The following is a 25,171-nucleotide window of genomic DNA, read 5'->3' as shown; positions in this document are numbered from 1 at the left end:
AACTGTAACTGTATGCATATATCCATCCTCCCGGCAAAGTCACATATACGGCATAACCAGCCCAATATTACCCACTTACAGCCCCAACCCAACCCCTTGTCAGTACACAAGAAGCCAGCCAACCACGGCTCACTTGTTTCCTCACCGAGCAAGTCAGCTATTGAGAAACCTTAAAGATTCTCACGGATCCTGGAGACAAGAGAATACTCCCGTATCTGTATATATCATCGTGCCCGTCTTCCACGCACCGGATTCACGTCTTTTGCTTCAAGGTATTTTCATCTGATCTTTATTTGTGTTGTTGGGCGCATTGGGACTCGGTCTGATACATTGTGTTGGTAGAGTAAAGACTTCGTTCGACGCATCTCGGAATCATCGCTAGTAGACATCGAATCTACTCCACCACAACCAGACGACTCTGCCGAGCCTTGTTCTTTAAGACAATACACCGAATTCATACAGTGCAATGAGACCTTCAAATATCCTTGCCATGCGGAGAACGCTCGCTCGCTGCGCGGACCTCCCGCCGCTGAAGTACATGACGGAGGAATTCTACCGCTCCACCTACCTCAACAGTAAGGCCCCCTCTTCTTCCTCCTGTTATTATGCAGCTCCATAACTAACACGTCGCAGAGCAAACCGGTCTCACCGGCATCTTCGAGTTCCCCGAGCCCCGCCCGCGCCTTCTCCGTCTCTACGCCGAGACCAACGAGCTGCTGCAGCACTTCCCCGAGACGAGCGTGTACCGCCAGTCCGTCGAGGGCATCAACAAGCACCGCTACGAGATCGTCAAGACCACCGACTCGATCGTCGAGATTGAGCAGAAGCTCGGCGGCGGCCTGATTGAGGAGATCTTGATCCAGGCCGGCGAGGAGTTCCAGCTCGCGCAAAAGATGCTGGAGTGGAAGGTGTGGGAGCCGTTGGAGGAGGAGGCGCCTGAGGGAACTTGGGATAAATAAGTAAGAAGAGTGGGTTAGATCGGAGTCCTGCTTCTTTGTTTTTAGTTTTTATCGTGGTAATTCTGGTGGTGTGCATAACAGCTTCTTTCTTTATTCTTCATCATGTCCTCTACATTATACAGTCTACATCAATCAACATTTTCGTTCTCAGATAAACAGTGGTAGAAATGCATATATACGAAACTAAAACCAATGGGAAACTTTTAGATAATCAGCACAGAGCACAAACATAATGGTACAATCCCAAAAAAACTCAACAGAAACAAGAACGCGTAAAACAGTCGATATGCTAAGAGAACAACATAAATTACTCCTCGTCATCCTCGTCCTCGTCCTCAAAGTCCTCGGCCGCGACGCGCACCGCGTCGTTCGTCTTTGTATCCCACACCTGCACGACGCCGTTGCTGCCTCCGACAGCGACAGTTCGCGCCGCGGGCTTGTCAGGCAGCCAGGACACGGAAAACACTTTCCCGACGCCCATGTCGCGGCTCGAGAACAGCGACGGCCCGGTCTCGGACACGTTCCAGACCTTGACCTGGTGATCGGTCGAGCCGGTGACGAAGAGGCCGCTGACGTTTGCGTTGACGTCGAAAGCGGTGACTTCGCTATCGTGCGCCTGCAGCGTCCACAGCGGCTTTGCCTTGTGCGGCGACGCGACGGCGGGGGCGGTGCGCGCGTCGAAGCAGTGCACGCGGCCGCTCTCGGTCGCGACGTAGAACCGGCTGCTGTCGTGCGGGTCCCATCGCACGCCCGAGACGTCGGCGTCGACGCCCCACCGGCGAAACTCGTCCGGCACGCGCATGTCGCTCGCAATCACGGTCCGGTCGTACGATCCCGTGAGCAAAACAGGGCCCTCGGTCGGGTGCCAGGACAGCGAGCAGACCTTGTCGTCGTGGAAGGAGTAGCTGCGCGCGCAGGTGAGCGTGTTGAGGTCCCAGAGCTTGATGGTCTTGTCTGCCGAGCCCGAGGCGAGGATGTTGCGGTGCTGCTTGTTTGCCGAAAGCGCGAGGATCGCGTCGACGTGGTATTTGTCGTTCGCAACCGGTTTCTTGGGTTTCTTTGCTTTCTTCTTCTTGTGCTTCTTGTCCTTCTTCTTTGGCTTCTCGTCCTCGTCGTCGCTCGCGGCAGCGGCCTGGTTGTCGGCCTCGAGGTTGCCGAGGATGGCATCGGGATACATCTCGTCGATGACGTCGAGGTTCCAGATCTCGATATTCGGCTCAAACGTTCCGATCGCCGCAAAACTGCCCTGCTGGTTTTCCTCCGTGCGCGTCCGTCCGACGCGGACGTTGAGCCACTCGACGCAGAGCGGGAAGCTGGGAAGCAGGATATCGTGGTGCACGTACAGGTTCGCTTCGGACTGGTCGTAGACGTAGACCTCCATGTGCGAAAGATTGTCTTCCGTCTTGGCGACCAGGAGCAGGTTATCAGAGTCGAGGATCTGCAGCTCCTCGCGCTCTTCTTCTTCGATGTCGTCGACCACGGCGCCGTCTTTCTTGGGCAGCACAATGTACGGGTCTTCGTCGTTGGATTTGTAGTATGCGAGCGATTTGATGTTGGAAAACATGCTCAGCGCTGTGGGGTGTTAGCTTGGTGATCAGGATTTGTAACTGTCAACCAAAGGAGTACGTACATGCGTCGGCCTCGGGCTCAGCGTCGTAGTTCTCGAGATCGTATTCTCTGAGATCGTCTGTGATCTCAACGTCTTGCCTATACAGTAACTGTCAGCAGCCGCATTCATATCGATCTCGGAGAAACAAGCAACACATACTTGACAGCATCAGCAGCAATCTCATTCTTGATCTCCTCATCAGCCTCCTCATCCACCTCAACCTCAACATCCTCCTCCTCCTCCTCCACCTCCTCACCATCAACCTTCATCCCCTCAAGCTCATCATCCTCGCTATCTCCGTTCGTAGCCCCGTCCGCGAGCGCACCCTCATAATCCTCGAGCGCGTCGTCGAGCCGTAACTGCGCGAGCTTCGATATCCGATCAATCTCTTCCTCGTCCAACTGGTACTGATTCGGGAACTCGGCGGCGAAACCGCGCGGCACCCACGTCGTGTATGAAATCATTCTTCTTTTCTATCTCTCTTCTTCAACAACAAGAAAAAAAATAGACGCTCAAACGTATATACACTGATACACACTGGGTAAATCTTTTTTTTATCGCTTCAAGAATTTTTTTGCAAAAGTCCCAAGTTACCCGGGTTGAAAAGAAAGGTTACCCTGCACCACCCAGCCCTCCTGAGCTCTTCCTGTCACTTTAAAAAGGGCTTCTCTGCGCGCTCGACGCTGAAAAAAATTTCGCTCGAGGTGAAGAGAAGATCAAAGACGGCAACTGTTGCTGGACTGGTGCTGAGATTTGTGATGGGTTTTGGTTTGGGATACCCGTTTGTTTGATTTTGCTTTTAATTTTCGTGTGATTGGCCGTGGCTGTATACGCTGAATGGTATGTTTAATCCACTGTTTTTTCTTTGCAAAATTCTCAAGTATCCTCTCTTTCATTCTACCCACTCTCGATGGATGTTTGGCGGGCAAGCGTGCGCATGGCGATGGGTCATCATGATGAAATATACCGAAATTTAAATGTATATAGGAAGTGCCGGGTGATTGCTGCCGTATCTCAAAATTGGAGAGCGGCGTAAGTTGATCAGAACACGGGTCTCTGAGACGATGACAGGAGAGCTATTGCGCACGCTAGAGAGAGGGGTTGGGTGAAGGGAGAGAGGAGGGAGGATGGATTGGAGAGATTGGAGTGCTAACTTTGCAAAAGCTGAATATAGGCTGTTTCTGTCGGGTTGATATTTGATGAGGTCATGTTGAAATTTGATGGGTCATGTTGTATTTGATGAAGTTATGTTGAATTACGTGATGACGACTGCGTTGATGGCAAATGAGAATGCTTACTCGATTGAGTATCTTTTAGATCTGTAAAAGCAATTATAAAGAGCCAAACCACAGGAAGAGAGATGTAAACACATGATGTAATGGAGATTACAGACAGCGCATCCAGGAGCGCGGTTAATCGACGAATGAGGATTAAATTACAAACGAGAGACTAACACAGCAGCAACCAACATCAGCAGCAGCAAACAACAAACAGCGAATATATTTAGAAAATCATAAACCGAAATTGAAATTGCGGCCAACAAAAGAGGAAAACGCAAACGCCCGAATCCAAAATCTCGAACTCAACTTCGACTTCGACCTGCTCGAGCACCTTCGCCGCACCGGTCCGTCCGCTTTATGCCGACACCACCGGGTTGCTGTCCAGCCGTGCCGTGTTTCCTGCTGAGCTGGGTGTGTGTATTGCTGCTGCTGCTGCTTTTGCTTTTGCTTTTTCTTCCATCTGCGTCCTTCTCTGCGTCGCATTGACAATACGCTGCAGGAGCGACAACAGCATCGGCAGCAGAGATTTGCTCTAATTACACTTCCCGAATCAGGCAGCGAACCAAGTTTGGGGCGTAACACAAACCCCAGGGCCGACGTACGCCCCCGGTCTGCGAGCACCAGTTTAGTCTCCTCAGCCGCTCCAATTTAATCTTCACTTTTCTCTTCTTCTCTGTTCTCTTGTTCTCTCGCTCTGTTCTCGCTGTTCGAGAAGTAGTAGCGACTCTTCTCAGCATTGAGGATGTCTGTGTTTTGTCTGCTTCTTCTCATTGCAGTCGACAGCAGCGACAGGTCTCCGACCGAACCAGGCTGAACCAGGTGCCACTACCGGCGGGGGCGTAGGGGACCGACCGACCTGGTGCTTCTAAACGCTAATCCTAATCGAGCCTAGCCCACCGCTTCTCGGTTTCATTTTTCAAACCGGGCCTGGACACCAGCACGCAAATAAGAACCCCTTCGTCTCCTGTCCTGCCCTTCTTCCTCCTCTCCATCCTCCTCCATCGATCCGGTCCTGCCTTTCTCGTCTTCTTCGCTCGCTTTTTCGTTCTCTTATTCCTCTCGGCTCTAGCAGAAGCACAATTCTGCCCTCCATTCCTTTCATTCTCGAATAACCACTCTCTTTTACTCCAACCCAGCCATGCGTTTCTCCACCGCCCTCGCCAGCCTCGCCGGTCTCGCCAGCATCGCCTCGGCCCAGCACGTCCACAACCTCCATGAGCACGAGAAGCGTGACATCACTTACGTGACCGTCACCAACTCCGTCGACTTCGTCGACACCGTCTTCGTCGTCGCGACCGTCTTCGTCACCGCCGACCCGCTCGCTATGGTTACCGAGACTGACGCTACCACTTTGACTTCCACCTCGACCTCGTCGGTGACTGCCTCCCAGACTTCGCCTACGTCGTTTGTCACCCTTACGACTTCGTCGTCCTCCACCTCGGAGTACGTTGCGCCTACCACTTCGTCGACCTCGACTTCCGAGTACGTTGCGCCTACTACTTCGTCGACCTCTGAGTACGTCGCTCCTACTACTTCGTCGACCTCCACTTCCGAGTACGTCGCTCCCACCACTTCGTCGACCTCTACCTCGGAGTCCGTTGCGCCTACCACTTCGTCGACCTCTACCTCGGAGTACGTTGCGCCTACCACCTCGTCCACCTCGACTTCTGAGTACGTCGCTCCTACTACCTCCTCGACCTCCGAGTACGTCGCTCCTACCACCACCTCCTCGTCGACCTCCGAGTACGTTGCGCCTACCACTTCCTCGACCACTTCCAGCGCCGCTGCTGCCTCCTCGTCTTCGTCGTCTGGCACTGGCGAGTACTCTGGCGACGGAACCTACTACGCCACCGGCCTTGGCTCCTGCGGCGAGACCTCGTCCGACACCGACTTCATCGTCGCTATCTCGACCAACCTCATGTCGGCCGAGGACAATGGCAACTCGAACAACAACCCGCTCTGCGGCAAGACCATCACCGCCTACCGCGGCTCCAAGTCCGTCACCGTCACCGTCGTCGACACCTGCATGGGCTGCGACACTTACGATCTCGACTTTTCGCCCGCTGCTTTCGACCAGCTCGGCGAGGAGAGCGAGGGCAGAATCTCCATCACCTGGAGCTACGACTCGTAAGCGACGCTGCGCTTCTGAACCGCTTTGCTACTTGCTAGCGATGCGAGCGACTCTGTGACTTGGCTGCTTTTTGTTATTATGTTTTATTTGGGAAACTCCTGGACTCTTCGGGCTATATATTGGAAATCTTGCTTTTTTTTTTTATCTTTTTACCTTATGTTATGTTTAAACGACATGTTATATGTGACGACTTTACGACCCTACCTGTTTTTGGAAATATACTGCGATACTTGAAAATGTTCACCACAAAATATAAATCCGTTGCAAATTTAGCAGTCAGAGACTAATTGGTAGTAAATTGCCTTTTAGAGTAGGTGAGATTCGGAACCAGAATCGCGCAAGAAAGGTTTAGTTACCCGGAGACCAGGGCAAACGCGCAACACGTGGATTCGCAAACGCGCAGATGGAAAAATACGCGTACCTGGCGCGCTTTGTTTTCTGTGTTGTTTTGAAACGTCTACGCGAGGAGGCTTTTCGAGTTATAAGAAGGAATTCTTGCGTGCATTCTTGTGGTTTATTTTTGTTTTATGTGTGAGATGATGGCGATCTAATGACAGTAACAGCATGCAACGTCGTCCGCTAATCCAAGCCTCACTCCACGACGCACAGCAGCAGCAGCAGCAGCAGCGGCAGCCTTACACCGGCAGTCCAGACATGGACATAGACACGGACGCGAACGCAGCACAGCTGTCCAAGGCGCAGGCAGAGTTGCTGCAGGGTCTGTTTTCGAAAAAGTACGGGCTGCGGGTGTCGATCGAGTACTGGATCAAGCCGGTATACCTAGCGACTATGCACAGCAGCGCGTTTCAGCGGCAACGGGCGGCGTCTGTGGAGGCGATTTTTGCGAAATTGGAGAGCGCGTTTTTGAATGAGGATCTGAGGAGGTGTATACCGCCTCTGCCTGATACGCAGCAGGGGGAGTCGAAAGCGACGGTAGTGCACTATCTTATCGACCGCGCACCCGCTGACGCAGAGGCCGATCTACGCGACTGCGTGCGGCAATCGAATTTCCTACCAGACATGCGCCCGACCTCTGTCCCGACGGCGATTTCGGTGCCGGTGCCGACTACGTTTCAGATCATTGACGTGGTGGAGATAGGGATGAGCAAGTATGAGCAGCTGAGACGGCTCGAAGACGGCATGACTGACGGCGGACGACGGATTATTCGCGATCTGCCGAGCGGAGACGGCGATGACGAGTCCGCGCAGATGCAGCAGCAGCAGCAGCAGCAGGCTGTCGAGGCGGACACAGCAAACTTTTCATCGTCGTCGGCGGTGCAGTTCCATATGTTTGAAAACAACGGCAAGCGCAAACCACTGATTGGCAAAGCGCACTGCAAGGCCCTCCTGCAGGACGCGCTCGGCCGCGTGTACTGGGCGATCGAGCAGAAACCGATTCCCGCGATCCAGGTCGGTCTCAAGCTCGGCTGTAAGATCACAGTGACGGCGAGCACGACCTGTCTCCGCGGCGTGATCTTGCTCAAGCCGGGCGGGACGGTGGTGCATGGCGGGGTGGTGGAGGAGTGGAACGTGCGGTTTCGAGAGCGGCTGATGATGAGGTTGCAGGGCGAGCTTGGGCTGGTTGATGAGCAGCTGTGGCAGCAGAGAGAAGAGACACAGCAGGCGCGGCCGCATGTGCGGACACACTCGGCGCCGACTATTGGCGACAGGAACAAGTTGGAGTCGATCCCTGACGTACAGGATTCGTACTTTCTGGACGACGAGATCGATGAATACGAGCGCGAGCAGTACGAGGAGTATGACGTCGAGGACTTCAATGAGGCGGATTTGGTGGATATCCTCTAGTCTATACAGCATAACATACAGGATAATACATAGAAACAAAATATATTCATCAAAAGTTATACTACCATTACAAAACACACTCTCTCATGCCTTATCAGATTTGTTGTACACAGCATTCATCCCAAAACCGGCTGCGGCCCGGGAGTAGTGCCCATTTAAATTAATTTAGCGCCCGCCACCGCATTCGCGCTATCCTTCACAAGCCTAGTTCCCGACCATACGCCTCCGCATACCGAAGAAACCAGATAAGACCCAACTCCAAGAATAGAACCAAACCGCAAGCTGTCAAAAGAGCGGGAGAGGAAGCTAGGTTACTGTGTGGAGTAGAGTGTCGGTCCTGGGAGGCGGTGGCGGGAGCAACGGAGGGGAGGGAATTTAGAGCAGCTTCTCGATCTCGGACGAGAGACCCTCAGGGGTGGTGACCGAGGAGAAGCGTTCGACGACCTCGCCCTTGCGGTCGATGACGAACTTCTCAAAGTTCCACTTGATGCCGCGGAAGCCGAGGAGACCGGCCTTCTTGGACTTGAGGAACTTGTAGACGGCGTCGGCGTTGTCGCCGTTGACGTCGACCTTCTTGAGGACGGGGAACTGTGGAGTAGTTAGCATTGGGAAGGTATGATTATGATTAAATGAGAGGAGTGAAATTTTGCTTACAGTGACGCCGTAGTTGAGGGTGCAGAACGAGGCGATCTCCTCGTCAGAGCCGGGCTCCTGGCGACCTGTGGTTTGTTAGTGGTGGGCACGATGACAAGAGAAGAAGGAGATGGAAGTAGCATACCGAACTGGTTGCAAGGGAAGCCGATGATCTCGAGTCCCTTGTCGTGGTACTTCTGGTAGAGCTCCTCGAGGCCCTTGTATTGCTGCATGATTAAGATCGTTAGAGAAGAGTTCGAGTGCGTTGGAAAATTTGCAGGAAGAAGAGGTTTCGTACAGGAGTGAAACCGCACCTAGAGTAATTAGTGGTTAGCACGATCGTGTTCATAAACAGAAGAATGGAGAAGACAAGATAAAGAGAGACATACTTGGAGGCGACGTTGACGATGACGACGACCTTGCCCTCGAGCTGGTGGAAGTCGAAGGGGTTTCCCTTGCTGTCGAGGGGAGCGAGGTCGTAGAAGGAAGTAGGGACGGACATGATTGGTGTGAGGTTTGTATGAACAGAGAATAAGCTGACTGTGAGTGTTGTTGAAGGAGAGAAGGAAGGACGTGGTGGGGAGAGAGGAATCTATATAGAGTCGCGATAATTATTAAGAAGGGAAGGATGAGTGAGTCTCTAAGCGAGCTCCGACGTCACCTTTTTCCCTGCTTTTGCTCCTCCGTCCTCGGCCCCAGACCCTGCAAACCCAGAATCTCGCCGTTCTCGCGATTTACGGTTTTCGGACATGCTCCAACCTCGTTCGTGCGGGCTCTGATGGAACGCCGCGCCACCGCCCTGTAAATCGTCTTCCTTTAAGCGAGCCCGAGTCGGCGAACGCACGACGCAAGGTTCGGGGAAGCATGCTCAGCCTCGGCAGAAGCACGGCGTTGGCCTTGCTTTGGGTGGAAGAGAGGAGGTTATTGTCGCGAGGCCCGTCGCTACTGGGGTTTAGAGTCGGGAAGCGAATACGACGGCACAGTATTTTGGAACTCCGTCTGGAGATGGAGTAGTTTGTTTTGTTCACTCCGATGCCGAAAATCAGATGCGCTGTTGGTGTTCGATCTATCCTATTCCGCTGCTCACTGTGTGCCCTCAATTCTCTGCTGATCACCTGTCGACCGCCGCCATCTACGTTCTTATTTTCATGCAGAAAAGCAGGCGACAGAAGAAAACAGGCTAAGATTTGTCATCATTCGACCCTTCCTCAGGGCAACGGCTTGGTCCTCTTAGCGAGGTACGGGGAGTCGGACGAACTTCTTCCGGGCTTCTTACTTCATCATCCCCGGCCGACGATGCCCGTACACGGCCGTCGTACTTCGGTTCTCTCATCGTTCGCCTCGCGGTCGCCATCTGCCGTTCGTTCTCTGCTTCTCTCCCCGTCTTCGTCGCCCTTGGCCGTGCCGCGGTATTCAGTCCCCGGCATCCAATCCCCGACAGGCCTGGACCGCTGGACGGCGAGCAGTCTCTGGTGCCGGTTTATCCCTGTCAGATAGAAAAAGAAAAGTGCAGGGCACTGCACTTCATGCTTACGAGAGGACTCTACACTATCTGACTAATATACACGTAATCATAAATTTGTCATCGCCACTCCTGCGCGAAATGAAGCAATTGCACATAATCAATACGCACATAATCAAAGACCACCATCCCCCACCGCCCAGATGACAATCACAGTATCGACGGGAAACGTTTCGCACTCGCGCCAGGTGCACTGTCTTGACCCGGTCTTGGACATCAAGCAGCGGATATCGCAGTGGAAACAGCAGTCGCCGGCTCTTGAGCTCGACGATGCCGCTGTCGCTGACATCGATATCCCGGCCAATCCCTCTGAACCTCTCTTTTGCTCTGAGGAAGCGCTCGCAAAGAAAAAGTTCGAGACAACAGGTACATTCATTGCAATTCCTTCTCTGCTCTTTCTCTCTTGATGTAAAGCGGAGCTAACATGGACTTTACGTGACATGTAGTAAAGATATTCTTCCCCAGCGGCTACAGCGCCTCTGCGCGCTCTCAAGCTCTCAATAGCGCGCTCGCAAAGCTTCGCCAGTCAATGCCGCCTTCTGCCGCCATCACATACCTCAACCTCTCCTTCCCCGAAATCACCTTTGCCGACAACGACGACGACGACGATGACGACTCATCGCAGGACGATCGGCCCGAAAGCGATCTCTTGACCCCAGATATCCTCGACCTCTGGCGAACCGCGAGCAAGGCCACGGGTATCTACAACGTCCAGCACCTCGGCGTGTCTGAGTTCTCGGCCGCGAGGCTGCATGCGCTCATCAAGTTTGCAGACAAATCCGGCTGCGTCAAACCTGCCGTAAATCAAATCAACATCCGCGACTGCTGCGTGCTGCCCCCGAGTCTAGTCAACCTGGCAAAGAGCCACGGCGTCAAACTGCTGACGCATAACGATAACTTCAATATCCTGCCGGTCGACAATGTTCCGGAGTTTGTGAGCCTGGTCGGGTCGGCGGCGGCGGACTCCCCAGCGGAGTGGGCGTGGAATTGGCTTATAAAGATCACCACCGTCGTCGCCGACCGCGGCGTCGTATACGGTCAGGGGTGGATGGTAGAGTTTGCCGAAGCAGCAAAGTAATGCATATACATTTAATGCAAATATATTCACAATCAATATAACCAGCTTAGTCCCAAGCACTTTGCGCATCAGCCCACCATACTGCGTTTCCGCCCTCGTAATCTTACAGCCTCCAGCTTCTTCATAATCTCGCGCACTTTAAACACACCAGTCTTCTTCCCCCGTCCAAATCCTGCCACATAGCCCTCCAACAGCCATCCAATATACTCCTCCGCGTGCATCGGATGCGTGGAGACAAACGCTCGCTCGAGCACGTAGAGATCTACAGCCTTGTCTTCCGGTAGCGTCGACTGTGAAGATAACCCGAAATCTATGATAACCGGCTCCATCTCTCCTTCATTTTTGTTGCGTAACACCAGATTCGACGTCGTCAAGTCCCCATGCACCATGTCCATAAAATGCAATTTCGAAATTTCGCTCCCTACACTGAGCAGCGTACCCTTAATCTTCTCCTCCCGTAGCTTTGCGCGACCAGCCTCATCTTCAGTTTGACTATCAATAACCTCCTCGTTTCCCCAAATCCACTTCTTCAAACTCGGCCCGCTGATATTCTCCATCCAGATTATCCCTTGCCGCGGATCGACAGACACAAACACCGGCACCTTCACACCCGCAAGCATCAGCTTATAAAGACTCCGCACCTCTGACAGCGTGCGGTGCTTCGTCAGCTGCGCATCTAGCAGCGCATGACGATACGGCTTCGGCGGCCTGTATTTCAGTATATATCCTGCCGAAAATCCTGGCGAATTCGTGATTGCTTCGTGTGTGGGAATGAACGGATGACTCTGTGAGAAGAAAACGAGCGCCTCGGCGCCCTGTGAAATCAGTGTAAGATCAAGAGCTTTCACAATCCCTTCTGGTAAAGCCGGAAGCGGGATTTCCGCATTCTTGTTGTCGTCCGCCATCGCTCGTTTCGTTTCCTCCCGCTGCTGTATCTCAAAATCCAACTCTTTTGACGACGCACATTTCAATTTTTGAGCGATGAGCATCTAATTTACCCTGAAAAAGTCACATGATTAGATGTATTTCGGACTTTGCCGCTTTGATACTAACTCCGCGAATGGATGAGTTGGTGCGGTGGGATTGTGTGGGGGTGGAAAGCCTCTGTGATCTCAGGTTTCTCACATCCCCGCATTTACTGATCTTCTCCATGTTCTTCTATGAAGATTTGGGTGTTGATGTTTGTGGACTGTAATTTTGAATACAGCGGCAGGCGTTTTTTGTTTTCAAACTTAGCAAAAGAACCCTCACAGGCTTTGTCGTCGTTAATACCCCGAAGGACTGTAAACCTGATCTCACATTGGACCACAAAGAGCATTCTGAACAATGGCCAACGAAGATGCGCATACTCTCCTCGACGCAAGCGCCCAGAACCCTCCACCGCAGTCCTCTAAGCTCCGTATGCTTATGTGCGAGGTCGGTCTCCAGGCCCTGCTAGAATCATCAACCGACGTCCGCATCCTCTGCTTCCAGAGACTAGTCCGGATGATTGCCTACGGCCAAGCAACACTCATCCTCACACTATACTTCTCAGCTCTCGGATTCTCAGACGAGCGCATTGGGCTATTCATGAGTGCCACACTTATTGGCGACGTGTTGATCTCGTTCTTTTTGACGCTCTTTGCTGACGCGCTTGGAAGACGGCGAGTGTTGATCTTGGGATGCGCAATGATGTTCACCAGCGGACTCATCTTTGCCATTTTTGATAATTTCTGGATACTTCTCATTGCCGCTATTGTCGGTGTCATATCCCCAAAGTGAGTTTTATTTCAGTCCTTTGAATTTTGGTTTGTGAATAGCATCTGGACAGCATCGCTAACCGAGACTCCAGCGGAAACGAAGTCGGTCCCTTCCGCGCCGTCGAAGAATCTACTCTTGCCCACCTCGTCTCAGCAGAGTCGCGCACAGATATCTTCTCCTGGTACGCATTACTAGGCAGGATTGGCTCAGGCCTGGGGACAATAAGCTGCGGAACTCTTGTTCAAGTTTTACAGGATCGAGCCGGATGGAGCAACGTGTACGCCTACCGGTTCATATATGTGTCTTACTCTTCCATCGCTTTGATCAAGCTGTACTCGTCCTTCAAGATCTCAGACAAGTGCGAACTCCCAGCGTTTTTGGAAAGACGTAAGAAACGGGCCGAGGCACTTGACGAAAGCTTGGATGAGAACGCGATAATGCTCGAGAACATGCAGTCGTCTGAAGATGAGCTCCGCGACGGAGCCGTACAGGAGGAAGACGGAAGACTAATGAGAATCACAAGGAAGAGCGGTCTTCGGTCATCCATACCTTCGTTTTCCGCCCGGTCAAAGAAGACGCTTTCAATCTTGATGCCTTTGTTCTTCCTGGACTCGTTCGGTCAGGGCCTTGTCAATAATTCATGGCTCACATATTACTTCAACGACAAGTTTGGAGTCAAAGAAGCCTCCCTCGGTGGCATCTTCCTCACCGGACACATCGTCGCCACGTTCGGGGCCTTAATCGCCGCATCGACCGCAAAACGACTAGGCGTAGTCCAGACAATGATAATCACCCATATCCCCTCGTCAATCATCCTCGGCCTCATCCCCGCCAGCAGCAATCTCTTCCTCGCAATCTTCCTCTTCGCCGTCCGCGCCGGCACAAACATGATGGACACCGCGCCGCGACAGGTCTTTGTCTCGTCCATCGTTCTAGCAGAAGAGCGCACGAGCGTCATGGGGATCATGAACGTCGTCAGAACGCTCTCGACTGCGTTCGGACCGGCTATTACGGGTGCGTTCGCGGGGCAGGGGAGGATGTGGATCAGCTTTGAGATTGCGATGGCGATGAAGTTGCTCTATGACGTTGGCATCCTTTCGTATTTCTTGAAAGAGAAACTAGATCGTTCTTGAATCAGCTTGGATACTCACTCGTTTACAATCTACGGCGAATGAAGTACAGTGCATTTTTGAGTCGCATTTATTTTCAATTATATAACCAAATCCAATATACCAGTCAATCGCATACAACTATAAATTACAAAATACAACGCACTTATTATCCTCTCTCCTCCAAAAAAACAGAAACTCATTTCATCGTTCAGTTGATTCTCGTGTTGACCGCCTTGTTCTCCGTAAGCATCTGCTCCACCTTCTCAGATACGCGCATGGGCTGAACGCCGCTCGGTGTCTGCTTGGATCTCATGGTGGGGAACGTCCCGTCATCAAACTGCCCTGGCATCGACGGGGCATTCGTACGGCCCTGCGCGCCGTTAGTAGTTCCAGTGGTGGCGCCGTATCCTCCAGAGGAAGACGTAGTGGCAGACGCAGTCCGGTCGGTCGTCAGGCCTTGCTCGTACAAGCCGGGCTGAGAATTCGCGGTGACGACGCCGGGACGAGTGGTGTTACCTGGATCGTACGCCTCCGTCTGTTGGCCGACGCCTGCGCCTTCGTAGGTGGTAGACTGGTTGTGGTTGGTGCCCAGAGCAGTAGTGGCAGCAGCAGCACCAGTCGCGCCGGCACCGGCGGCGAGATACTTCTCCTTCGTTCCGGTACCGCTGCCTCGAGTGCCGGTAGTGCCAGTAGTGCCAGTAGTGCCAGTAGTGCCAGTAGTGCCAGTAGTGCCAGTAGTTCCAGTGGCACCCGTGACACCAGTTCCACCAGTGGCACCGGTAAGTCCGCTCTTATCGTCGCGACGAGTGATTTTGTCAGGGGCGTTGATATCGCCGGTGATAGAGGCGGAGCCGATACTGAAGACAGGCGACGTCCATCGTTCGCCGGAGAGAGCCATCTCCTTGTACTTGGTAGCCTTGGTGGACGAAATACCCTTGGGCAAGACAATGTTCTTGAACATCGAGTCGTGCTGCGTCATTGCGATATTGGTCTTCGCCTCACGATCGGGCTTCTTCTTGTTCGCCTCCGCCTTCTTCTCCTTCGACTTGAACATCTCGTTCTTGACCGCCTCAGAGTACATCGAGAAGATCGACGGCTTCGACTCCAGCTCGGGATCGTTCTTCACGTCGTGCGCGATTCTCTTCTTCTCGAGCTGCACCTGGTACGCCATCGTGTCGAGATCGTTGAAGCTCTTCTTGATCTGCTGCTGCAGAACGGCCTTGATCGCAGGCTTGGCGATCGACATCAGCAGAGGACGGAAGATCGCAAACAGGATCTTGTGGCGCGAGCGGCGCAGACGGACGTCCAAATCCTGAATCTTGACGTTGACGTTGTCGACCTGGAAGAAGTTGTTCGGGCTCTTCTCGGTCGCGGTCGAGAGCGAGATCGTGAAGCTAAGTCCGTCGCGGCCGAGATAAAAGTCGGCAAGACCGGTGTCGCGCAGCGTAGGGAATCCGCTCTTCTTCTTAACGTAGTAGCTCACGTCCTTGAGGTCGCACTGGATTCCCTTGCACGTCATCGTAAACGAGCCATGCTTGTAGTTCGCATCAGAGTAAGTGCTGCGTCCCCATCGCATAACGCTCTGGTTGTGAAGCTCAATGAGGTTAGGGAAGAAGTTGTTTGACTCGACGATCAAGTTCTCGACAACCGCATCAATCATCACATCACTATACTCAATGCGCGGAAGCGGTACGTATCTGACGTTCTCGAAAATCTCCGGGATGATCACATTCGTGACATCCTTGAGCAGATGAGGCTTGAAGACAAACCCATCGTCGCCGTCGGTTCCGAGATTCTTGAAAAGTATGTCCATATCCTTGCCGAACTTGTCGTTCAAAGGATCGGCTCTGAACTGCTCAATCAAGTAGTTGAACTCCCGAGTGAAGTCGTCACCGTATCCCTTGTACTGCTTGGAGAAGATCTCGCGCCCACGGTCGTAAAGACTGTTGTAGTCGCGAGTCGCCGAGTCTTCGAGAATATATCCCTTCTCCTTGAGGACACGACGGATGTAGCTGTCAACATCAGTGAACCAGCTGCGGAGATGTTCGTCCTTCTCTGCCGCGGCATAGAGATCGTTGGCAACGCCAAAGAGATCATCGAGAGACGAGTCGTTTGCGAATCGCTCGACGAGAGTTCTCAAGCTGGTCTGCGCGGCCTGCAAATGATCATTCTCGGTGAACTTCTTTGCTTGAGAAGAACCGTTGCCCATCGAGTCCTTCGCAGTAGCCTTGTTCTTCTCAAGGAAGTCCAAAAGCGAGTCAATAGCGCTCTGAAACTCGGGGTGGCCCTGGATCTCAACGACCATCTTCTTCAAGCGCACGATGATCTGGTCACGACGCTCCTGGGGCATCTTCTCGGAAAGGTAGTTCTTGGCCTGTCCCAGTCGCTGCTGCTTAGCGTCCATGGCCTGCTGCTTGTATCGCTTAGCCTCGTCGCTGTCCTTGTTGAAAGCACCCTTGTACTTGTCAAACTTCGATGCGTCGGGACTGTCGTGCCATTGGTTATCGGGAGCGGATTCGTCGATCTGGCCCAGTTCTTCTTCCGAAGGACGCACCTGCTCAGCGGCGTTGCCGAGCTTGTCGGTCGCGCTCGTGGCGACGTCACCAGCCATGTCACGGAATAGAATGACGAAATCGTTCACTAAGATGTCTAGTTAGTATTCGATCATTTTAGATTGATAAAAGATATGTCAAATACATACAGAGCTTGCGGAACTGTCCGTTGGTGATGATCAAGGTTCCAAGGTTCTTGAGTCCTCCGACAACGTCCTGGTCTTCGTACAAAGTCGCACTGTCTCTGCCAGGAGTGGTTTTAGGATCACCGGTATTGACAGGCTCTACAATGTTGTGCTTGCTCTCGCTCACGAGCGATGAGTGCCAAAGAAACTCCTGCAGCAAGTTGCCGCGGTTTTTGGTGATCCAGAGAGTCTTCGCAGACTCAACCACAGCAGCTGCGTCTTTGATCAGCGACCGGCCTTCGTCGGAGAGCTTTCTGTTCCATTTCGAGTCCGGGTTGAGAAGATCTGAGCCAAGTAGGGAGTTCAGCGCGATGTCGGCCTGCGCGTTGGTTGGCATCTTGCCTTCCTTGAAGGCTGAAGTCGAAAACATCGTCAGTTAGTGGGCAATTCATCATGACTTTTCGGAAGTTGTGATGAGAGCTTACCAAGGAAGATGCCATAGAGCTGCAACTTGCGCTCAATATCGGCATCCCGAACGTTGGTATCGGTGGGTCGTGAAACTTGTGCCATTGTGAGAGATGTTTCGTCGATGAACAAAAAAACAAATCACAAGTCAAAGCAGGCCGGATATTGAGTTGTATTTATATATCTCAAGGGCGGAAGGTCAAACGAATCGACTTATCAGACTTCAGGCGTCCAGAACAGACGAGCCCGCGCCAATCATCGCCCATCCGGAACATGTACCGGAACGACAAGCAGTGATGCAATCATGCATCAACAGTACCATGGCCAGAACAGTAGTATGATCGACAGGACATCGATCGTCCACCCGCGTGCTAGGATCACACAATAAATGAATACATGAAAATCAAGCAGTCGAGATGCTGGATGAGAGTCGAGAGTTTCACAATCCCATAATGTGTAAAAATACAACTCCCAGAACGGCTATGACGACGACGATCACCAAACTTAATCCGCTCAACTGTCTTCGTCATGCCTGCTTATTTCTCTTTCCCGTGATCGACAAAAATGGATCATCGAGTCAATGCTCAGTATTCTTGTGTGAAGGCGAAAGAATGGGCTTGTCAGGGGTCTGTACTGCAGTATGGTTACCTACTATACAATTGGCATCGAGATCTTTTCATGGTCGGGTGAGCTAGACGCGACGGCCCCTCCAGCACAATGTCCACCTCATGATATCCTAAATCTCAAATCATTGCATCTATAACCCTTAATAATTTCAGACACAGGCAATTGATCGGAACGGTTGAGGGGAATATCGAGGATCATCGAATCCGTTGTTGCATCACTTCCCGGCGGTGATGAGATGACGACGGTTTGTCAACATTTCAGCCCTAACCCGAAATGAATATCGAAATTACGTATAATCCCCGAAGGACAATGAGCGCTGTAGGCCTGAGAAACGTCTGCGTCTATTAGCTTGTTGATAAGGGAGCATGAGACGAAGCAATTCGAACAATAGTGCTAATTGTACTGAGTTTTCAGTTCTGTTTGTTCAGGCCGTGGTTTGTCGTTAGTTCTATATCTGACGGTATTACTCTATTCTACTTCCCGTAAGGCCTTCGCTTCAACAGTAGCTAATAAGGTGTCATGATTCCCGATCTTTCGAATCTGCACTTCTTCTTTACTATCTCGTTTGGCACTAGGTTGCATTTACAGACTGGGGGATCTGTTGGGCCTTTGAGTGGGCAGTTGATGTCATTTGACAACGCGTCGTAATCGAAGAAATAGAAACAGTTTAAATGTCGCTACAATTCACGTATAATACACGCGCATGCTACCTCTATCCGCCAATGAGAATCGCAATGGAAGTTTGTTCCATAGTAGTTGGGTATTTTTGCTGCCGTGGGATCGACCTGAGCATGCGGCGCTGAGCCGGTGACGACATCGCTTGGGATTTTCAACTTTCAGGGGCTATAGAATAATTCGTGGTGGCGTCGGCACACTTGCTCTACCACATCCCACAACCACCTTATCGTCTTACATTCTTATCGAAACAAAATCACCGCAGAATCATGCCTCAGCCGTTGTACCATACCTCCGATAAGGACTCAAACGCAAAGTCCAGCTCTACGGCGCCGAACGGAACGGATCGCGAGCGAGATCAGCCGGATCAGCACTCATTGTCGAATACCCGCGAATCGGGTCGAAATGTCAGAATAGGCGAGCCCGAGGGAGTGCGTCGACAAGCAGATATCGACGCTGAATATCTCGAGAGAATGGAGGAGGAGTACGCCAAGCGCGAAGGTGGAGCGTGATCTCGAAGCGCTGTGACAAGTTGCGAGTGTCTCTGGATTCTGGCGATACTCGGTCAGCATCAGTATTCTGCGAGTCACCTTGGCCTGCAACTTTCTTATGATTTTCTACCTTCTCCGATCTGACACCTTGGTCTTGATTTCTCACTAATGTACATACAACATTATCTTAGCTAAAACAAATTTCAGGATTGCAATAAATATTCAGTGTATTAAATGTATATTACACAAAAATTAGTCAAATCTGTTAAACAAGAACCGTATCTCTTCGCCAGTCAAGCGATTAACGTTAAGTTTTCCGTCCTTATCGTCCATGACTCCCCTAGCCAGCTCGCGTTTCTGTTCCTGCAGCGTCAGGATTCTCTCCTCAACCGTAGCCTCGGCCGTGATGTCGTACACGTCGACGTCTCTTGTCTGTCCGATCCGATGAACCCGATCAATAGCCTGCTCCGAAATCATCGGATTCCACCATGGGTCGACAAGAACAACCCTAGAGGCACAAGTAAGGTTCAGTCCGAGAGCTCCGCATTTTAACGAGCACAGCAGTACTGTAACCTCAGGATCTGAGGCCAGTCGCTCGAGTGCCTCTACTCGGCTTTTGGGCTTCATTGATCCATCGTCTAGACAAATATTAGCAAATCTGTGATTGTCAACGTCTACTAAGATCATTACTCACATCTCGCATAAACAATTCCACGATTCGTCAAAAATGGCTGAATGATATCAAGCATGGTAGTAAACTGACTGAAAACAATAGTTTTCCTCGTTGGTTCCTCTTCCAGGATCTTCAAAAGACGGGATATTTTGGAGCTCGGAACCGTAGCGCTGATTCCATCCGAGACAAAAGTACCTATACAGTAATCGCAATAGTCTTTGTTCTTGGCAGACTGCTCCAGCGGAAGCTCTGTCTGGCACACTAAACATCTACGACTTGTGACAGTCATTCCGTTCAGCAATTCTGCAAGATCATCAACTTCCTCCTTGGCTGGTCCCTTCTTCGCTGGCGTCGAAGAGATCACAGCGTCAACCCCATCGGTCACTTTCATAGACACAATACTTGTATGATTGCATGCCTGTCGCAGGCGCAAGAGCAGTAGCAGTACGCTAATATACTGCTGACCGCCCTTACCCGTTCCCATCAAGTCCTGCATCTTATTTCCCATCTTTGTTTCCAAAGAGTCGTAAAAGGCTCGTTCCGGTGGGCTCAGCGTGACTGCAACCTTGTGGACGTTGCGTTTTGGTAGTTTCATCCCGCTTTGTCCCAACACCTCTTTGGTCCGACGGAGCATAGTTTGTGCTAGTACGACTTGTAGTCTCTTCATGGCTAGCTTGCCTCTGCCAGCCGCAGCTGGCCTACTGATTTTGTCTTTCCAGAAAGCTCCATCGCATAGAGGCTGAATCTTTAAAAACAAAAACAGTGAGTGCAGCTCATCAATATTGTTCTGCAATGGTGTTCCGGTGAGGGCCCATCTATTGAGACCGTGCAGCGCACAGCAAGCTTTAGCTGACTGTGAGGATTTGTTCTTGATAGTGTGTGCTTCGTCTAGAATAATCCGCCACCAGTCGAGCTTATGAAGAGGTCCTTTGTTGTTATATTCAGAGGCCACGATCTGATAGGTCGATATAACCACCGAGTACCTCTCTAGCTCGGCTACTGATTTCGTGCGCGAAGGTCCATGATGAATCAATACTGAGAGTTCAGGAGCCTTGGTCTTGATCTCCTTTGCCCATTGATTGATAAGTGCCAAAGGAGCAATGACGAGAGTTGAAGCGCACGCATTAGCCGAATTGTGGATGTCTTTGTCTATCCGGTGAGACAGTATCAAAGATATCGACTGAATCGTTTTACCGAGTCCCATCTGCAACAAAAGGTCAGAAGCTATCTGGCCGTTGATCAAAATAAGATACTTACATCGTCACATAAAAGTCCGCCTTTGTTCTTGACGTCTTTGCCCTCTCTTTCGAGAAGAAATCGAAGGCCCTCAACTTGATGATCCATCAATTTAACTTTGAGCCCTTTCACGGTGCGATCCTCTTCCGATAAAGCAGCATCCCCTTTCTTGTTTTTTGCTCCGTCTAGGATATCTTTCAACGAACTGGTAACATCCGTTGTAGTCATATAAGAATAATCTGCATGTTTAAGTCAGTATAGCGTATACTACTTCCTAAAAACTTAAATACTCACCATCTGGGGTCACTTTGATTGGTATGTCAAACTCCGGTTTGGGCCTCGCTGGAGGAACGTACAGTACATCACGATACTCTGGCCTCTTTTGCTTAGGCTCTGATTTTGTCGAGCTGAGCGACAGATTACTTAGTTTCTGTGTAAACGCAGCAAACGGATCGGCCGAGAATCGTGACTCCGAGCTAGTTGAAGGAGCACCCTGAACTGGTCTATATCCTTTGATCGGTTGAGGCTTTGAAGGCTTATTATCACCTAAGACTGATTTCTTTGGGGCATCCGCAGATGTCGCACGTTCAGTTGAAGATGCACGCTGTGTGTTGCTTGCAGCTGCAAACCCAGAGGAGTTAGTTTTGCCCTGTTCATGCACTTTGGCTTTGATATTTCCGTGTCTATCGTCTTTGCCCTTACTGAGCATTTCCGAGTAGCTAGTCTTCTTGCTGGTGGCAAACAGATCGCTTTGCTTCACATTGCGTGTGCTGAGTACTTGAAGATCGTCGTCAGAGGAAACATCGATGACAGCTCTAGTCGGCTGCGCTACCGGCTTGTTCTTATACGACACTAACGGTCTTTTCCACTCTGAAGAATTGGGAGCCAAGGGCTCTAGAAGATTGGTGAACTGTTGCGAAGCAGTCACTCCCGGGGTTTTGGAGGCGAGATTCGAAGCCGGTCGATATGGTCCTATATTGCAATACCGGATTTATTAGATAATGAGACTAAGCCTCAAAACCAAGCCTTTCTTACCTGCAGGTCTGGGCTTATTCGGCCTTCGCAGTCCTGTCTGTGCCAGTGGATTGTGTAAAGGCGACGCTTTACCAAAAACCGGCTGATCACCACGGACCCTGTCGACCTGGTCTTGCCGTGGTCCGTTTGATGAGCTCATACTGCTGATATCCAAAGACTCAAGAGTATATTTCTATAATTCAGCAAGTGATTCTCCGCACTAGTCGTGGTTCCTCGATTATCGATTTCCGTTATGCATGATACATAGCTCGAAGGTCGTTGTTTGGATTTTTTACATTAAGGTTGCTAGGGCAACAACAAACGAAAGGTACGCACGTGACTGACGCGATGCGATGGCGGACCGTGCGTCATTGCAAACATCAATAGACGCGCGCTGCTACTGTCTCCTTCCAGGTCGCGACCGTCATTTCGTTGCTATCAGGGATACTGACGAGTTTTGAGCAGTTTAGACAAGTCTTTGCTTTTAGATTTGCTACTTTGCTCTGAAATCGTGATTCATCTCTGCGATAACCAGTTGCTATCTTGCTATTGCACCTGTTGTCTACCTAGCAACCGTGATTTTCAACACAGACTCACGACTACACGCTCCCTTTTAATCAAAGTTGTCGCTCCAAGACATGTCAGGTAGTGGAAAGGCATCTTTTTTAGAGTGCCCAGCACTTGAAGAGACGCCACCGTTGAATATTTTCAGGATGGTTCCGAGAGTGAATCAAACCCCAAGTAGGAGTCCTCAGGAACTGAGTGCTAGCAAATCTGCGCCTTCAAGTCTACAGACTGAAAGAGCAACTTCAAAGCAAAGAAAAAACTCAGTTCTCAACTCACCGTTGGACTTGAAGATTATGGATTCGAGATCTTCCATGTCACGCAGCGCCCCATCGTTCAAACTGAAGCAGGAGTCGAACGATGATGGTAATCGAGCGTCTGTCGGAGATTCCCCAGAGTCGAAAAACGCCATGAACAGCAATTGGAGCGCTTCGCAATCAGATGCTCATTTTTTTGACCTCGACTATTTCTCGTCTGACTCTTCCAAGTCAAAGCGGGCCACAGCGCAGACAGCTCCTGTCGCCAATGCGCTAAAGACGAAGGTGCCTTCGAAGCAGAAAGCTCCTGGGAAAGCCCCGAGCGGGAACAGCGCATCTCTTCATACCAGTTCAAAGAAGGCTTATGCTGCGGACAACTCTTTTGGCTCAGAGGAGGAAAGGTCTTCTGGAGCAAGTGTTGCAGACCGATCAATGATGGGACCACCGAGCCTTCTTGACGACGATGATACGCCTCCCTCGATTCATACATTGAGGAACTCGGATTTTGACCAGAGTGGCTTCGGAAAGTCTCCTATACAATCTGAGACCAAATACTCAGATTACTCGAATCACTCGAATGTTAAGAAAGAGGAGTCTGCAGGCACATTGTATTTTAAGAAGATCGCTGGGACCCCATCGGTGCCGCAGCAAGCTTTGAAGTCTCAGATCAACCGGGTTTCTCACTCCCCCCATTTGGAAAATATGCCACGCTCCGATTCATTTGACCCAATTCTGGGGGCGCTTAGTTCGCTCCAGCAGGAAAAAACCAAGCTGGAATACAGATTATCAGGCACGATGAATGAGTTGTCGGCTACACAATCTGAGCTGTCGTCTACGAAAGCCTTGCTTGCTTCGTTAAAGGAGAAAAGCCGAGGTCTTTTGACTACAGTACGAGACATTGGAGCGGACAGAGACGAGCTGCGGCGTGCGATGGATGCGTGCTCTGCAAATATCGAGCTTGCTCGTCTGGGTATCATAGAGTTGAGAAGTGAGGTGAACTTTTCCCGTCGTCGGTTGACTGAACGGGAAGAGATGAACGAGGACGTGTCGATGCAGCTACAGGAGCTGGACAAGGAACTGAATCGCAGTATGTATAGGTTTCTGTGAAACAAAGATGGTAATTTACTGACTTTATCTGCTTCTACAGGATCGATGGCCTACCAGTTACTTCAATCGAAGTTTGACGAGAAATCGGGATTGCTGCTTGAGGAGCGCAGTAAGGTGTCTGCGTTGGAAGAGAAGATTCATCAGCTAGAGAATGAGCGTCAGGCACTGGTTGAGCAACACGAGTCAGAAAAGTCTACGGCGCTCAGATCTATTGAGAGCAAGCTACAGACTGTGAATGATGACTTGACAAAGTATGGGTGGTGTCTAAGTGTTTAGACGGTTTTGGGTTTTAGCTGACATGTGGAATTATTAGATTTGAGGGCCTTTTGGACACTCGATTTCATGATTATACTCTGCGGTTGGAGAGCATCCACGATCTTAACCTCGAGATGCAGGATATGTATGAGCCTTGTTGATTATTATTACTAAGCGATTGCTAAGGAGTGTTCTTGTGCAGAATCACTACAAACCGGGACTCGATATCAAAGCTGAGCTCATTGTCTTCGTCTCAGAAAACACATATTGAGGCGTCTATGACCGAGTTGCAGGAGATACTTCGACGGGAGATCTCCGAGATGATCTCGCAGGCCGGTGCTCTTCAAACCTTGAACGCTAATCTGGAGGCCGGGAATAAGACTCTTCAGTGCAAGATTTCGGAGGAAGAGACAGCAGGAAGAGAGAAGAATACGCGGATTCTGTATCTAGAGCAAGAGATCAGCAAGGCGCTTGACGAGCTGGCTCAGAAGGTGGATAAGGGAGTTGTCTTGAAGCTTGAAGACGAGCTGTCTGAATTACACAAAGCTGCCGAATCTTATTCTCAACTATCAGCAGAATGGAAAGAAAAGATGAAACAAAGCAGCGAGAAGATCGAAGAGCTTGAGGTATGCACTATTTCTTGACGCACATGACGAGTCGTTTCTGCTAATACAGTTTATTTTGGCAGGATGAGCTTCGATCCAAGTCCGATACACAGGCTCACAAGGAGTGCCAGCATTTACTAACACAGCAGGAGCAGCATGCGAAAGAGCTTACGATGGCATGCGAATTAGATAAGCAGAATGCTATCCATTCGTTGACGTCTAGATACGACAAGCAGATGGCAGAGATGGGAAGAACCCATACGGCTAGCATCGAAGCAATCAAACGGGACTTGGTATATTTGTTTATTTACCCCAGCAGTTTTTCTTGGAGAAGAATACTTAACGGACTTTTACTTTTTTAATAATAGGCTGCCGAGAGAGAATTACGAACAAAGACAGAGACAAGGGTGAGCGCGCTGCAAGAGTCAGTAGTGACAGTGACGCGACAGACGGAGGAGAAAGCGGCCGAGATAGAAAGGCTGAAGACAGCGCTTGAGGAGAAGGCGAGAAGGATCCAGCAGCTTGAAGAAGGTCGGCCGGTTGTGAATATCCCGGAGATCCGGTTTATTCCGCGAGATGTGTCGACGGAGGCAGTCCAGGAAGGCAGACGGTTTCATTCTGCTTCGTTCTACGATGAAGTTGAAGGTATACGCGA

The 25,171-nt window shown here is 51.0% G+C and overlaps 11 protein-coding genes across 11 annotated transcripts; 6 read left to right on the top strand and 5 right to left on the bottom strand.

Moving 5' to 3' along the window:
* Window positions 1-112: 112 nt before the first annotated feature.
* Window positions 113-1,116, top strand: BZA70DRAFT_244699 (ETC complex I subunit conserved region-domain-containing protein). The gene is made up of 3 exons (XM_064910612.1): window positions 113-272; window positions 343-575; window positions 634-1,116. The coding sequence occupies exons 2-3, from the start codon at window positions 467-469 to the stop codon at window positions 957-959; spliced, it is 435 nt and encodes a 144-aa protein (XP_064771163.1). The 5' UTR covers window positions 113-272; window positions 343-466; the 3' UTR covers window positions 960-1,116.
* On the bottom strand, window positions 1,117-3,240 carry BZA70DRAFT_272981 (WD40-repeat-containing domain protein). The gene is made up of 3 exons (XM_064911762.1): window positions 2,728-3,240; window positions 2,590-2,666; window positions 1,117-2,531 (listed from the first exon to the last, which is right to left on the bottom strand). Exons 1-3 carry the CDS (start codon window positions 3,030-3,032, stop codon window positions 1,267-1,269), a joined length of 1,647 nt encoding a protein of 548 aa, XP_064771162.1. The 5' UTR covers window positions 3,033-3,240; the 3' UTR covers window positions 1,117-1,266.
* A 2,054-nt stretch (window positions 3,241-5,294) lies between these two features.
* Window positions 5,295-6,391, top strand: BZA70DRAFT_272977 (RlpA-like double-psi beta-barrel-protein domain-containing protein-containing protein). Its single transcript, XM_064911761.1, has 2 exons — window positions 5,295-5,357; window positions 5,397-6,391. Exon 2 carries the CDS (start codon window positions 5,767-5,769, stop codon window positions 5,977-5,979), a length of 213 nt encoding a protein of 70 aa, XP_064771161.1. The 5' UTR covers window positions 5,295-5,357; window positions 5,397-5,766; the 3' UTR covers window positions 5,980-6,391.
* On the top strand, window positions 6,384-7,828 carry BZA70DRAFT_272976 (uncharacterized protein). Its single transcript, XM_064911760.1, has one exon. It carries the CDS (start codon window positions 6,544-6,546, stop codon window positions 7,783-7,785), a length of 1,242 nt encoding a protein of 413 aa, XP_064771160.1. The 5' UTR covers window positions 6,384-6,543; the 3' UTR covers window positions 7,786-7,828.
* Window positions 7,829-7,972: 144 nt separating this feature from the next.
* BZA70DRAFT_35464 (thioredoxin-like protein) lies at window positions 7,973-9,185 on the bottom strand. Its single transcript, XM_064915056.1, has 5 exons — window positions 8,808-9,185; window positions 8,717-8,732; window positions 8,564-8,645; window positions 8,440-8,504; window positions 7,973-8,373 (listed from the first exon to the last, which is right to left on the bottom strand). Exons 1-5 carry the CDS (start codon window positions 8,918-8,920, stop codon window positions 8,161-8,163), a joined length of 489 nt encoding a protein of 162 aa, XP_064771159.1. The 5' UTR covers window positions 8,921-9,185; the 3' UTR covers window positions 7,973-8,160.
* Window positions 9,186-10,063: 878 nt separating this feature from the next.
* BZA70DRAFT_37022 (uncharacterized protein) lies at window positions 10,064-11,052 on the top strand. Its single transcript, XM_064915060.1, has 2 exons — window positions 10,064-10,306; window positions 10,392-11,052. Exons 1-2 carry the CDS (start codon window positions 10,211-10,213, stop codon window positions 11,016-11,018), a joined length of 723 nt encoding a protein of 240 aa, XP_064771158.1. The 5' UTR covers window positions 10,064-10,210; the 3' UTR covers window positions 11,019-11,052.
* Window position 11,053: 1 nt separating this feature from the next.
* Window positions 11,054-11,962, bottom strand: BZA70DRAFT_272971 (Serine/threonine-protein kinase BUD32). The gene has a single exon (XM_064911759.1). It carries the CDS (start codon window positions 11,921-11,923, stop codon window positions 11,087-11,089), a length of 837 nt encoding a protein of 278 aa, XP_064771157.1. The 5' UTR covers window positions 11,924-11,962; the 3' UTR covers window positions 11,054-11,086.
* Window positions 11,963-13,944, top strand: BZA70DRAFT_272970 (MFS transporter). The gene is made up of 2 exons (XM_064911758.1): window positions 11,963-12,775; window positions 12,850-13,944. Exons 1-2 carry the CDS (start codon window positions 12,345-12,347, stop codon window positions 13,889-13,891), a joined length of 1,473 nt encoding a protein of 490 aa, XP_064771156.1. The 5' UTR covers window positions 11,963-12,344; the 3' UTR covers window positions 13,892-13,944.
* Window positions 13,945-13,984: 40 nt separating this feature from the next.
* Window positions 13,985-17,272, bottom strand: BZA70DRAFT_36440 (uncharacterized protein). The gene is made up of 3 exons (XM_064915058.1): window positions 17,033-17,272; window positions 16,572-16,961; window positions 13,985-16,510 (listed from the first exon to the last, which is right to left on the bottom strand). The coding sequence occupies exons 1-3, from the start codon at window positions 17,115-17,117 to the stop codon at window positions 14,079-14,081; spliced, it is 2,907 nt and encodes a 968-aa protein (XP_064771155.1). The 5' UTR covers window positions 17,118-17,272; the 3' UTR covers window positions 13,985-14,078.
* Window positions 17,273-19,057: 1,785 nt separating this feature from the next.
* BZA70DRAFT_233533 (SNF2 family N-terminal domain-containing protein) lies at window positions 19,058-20,942 on the bottom strand (the record flags this gene model as incomplete). Its single annotated transcript, XM_064910262.1, has 3 exons — window positions 19,058-19,443; window positions 19,500-20,682; window positions 20,736-20,942. The coding sequence occupies 3 exons, from the start codon at window positions 20,940-20,942 to the stop codon at window positions 19,058-19,060; spliced, it is 1,776 nt and encodes a 591-aa protein (XP_064771154.1).
* A 1,177-nt stretch (window positions 20,943-22,119) lies between these two features.
* BZA70DRAFT_37067 (uncharacterized protein) lies at window positions 22,120-24,985 on the top strand. Its single transcript, XM_064915061.1, has 5 exons — window positions 22,120-23,636; window positions 23,697-23,907; window positions 23,970-24,056; window positions 24,114-24,537; window positions 24,600-24,985. The coding sequence occupies exons 1-5, from the start codon at window positions 22,367-22,369 to the stop codon at window positions 24,876-24,878; spliced, it is 2,271 nt and encodes a 756-aa protein (XP_064771153.1). The 5' UTR covers window positions 22,120-22,366; the 3' UTR covers window positions 24,879-24,985.
* Window positions 24,986-25,171: the final 186 nt, after the last annotated feature.

Source organism: Myxozyma melibiosi (genome assembly GCF_037950935.1).
Source record: "Myxozyma melibiosi strain Phaff 52-87 chromosome Unknown BZA70scaffold_1, whole genome shotgun sequence".
Lineage (NCBI taxonomy): Eukaryota > Fungi > Ascomycota > Lipomycetes > Lipomycetales > Lipomycetaceae > Myxozyma > Myxozyma melibiosi.
This window is presented reverse-complemented; position numbering and strand designations above follow the sequence as displayed.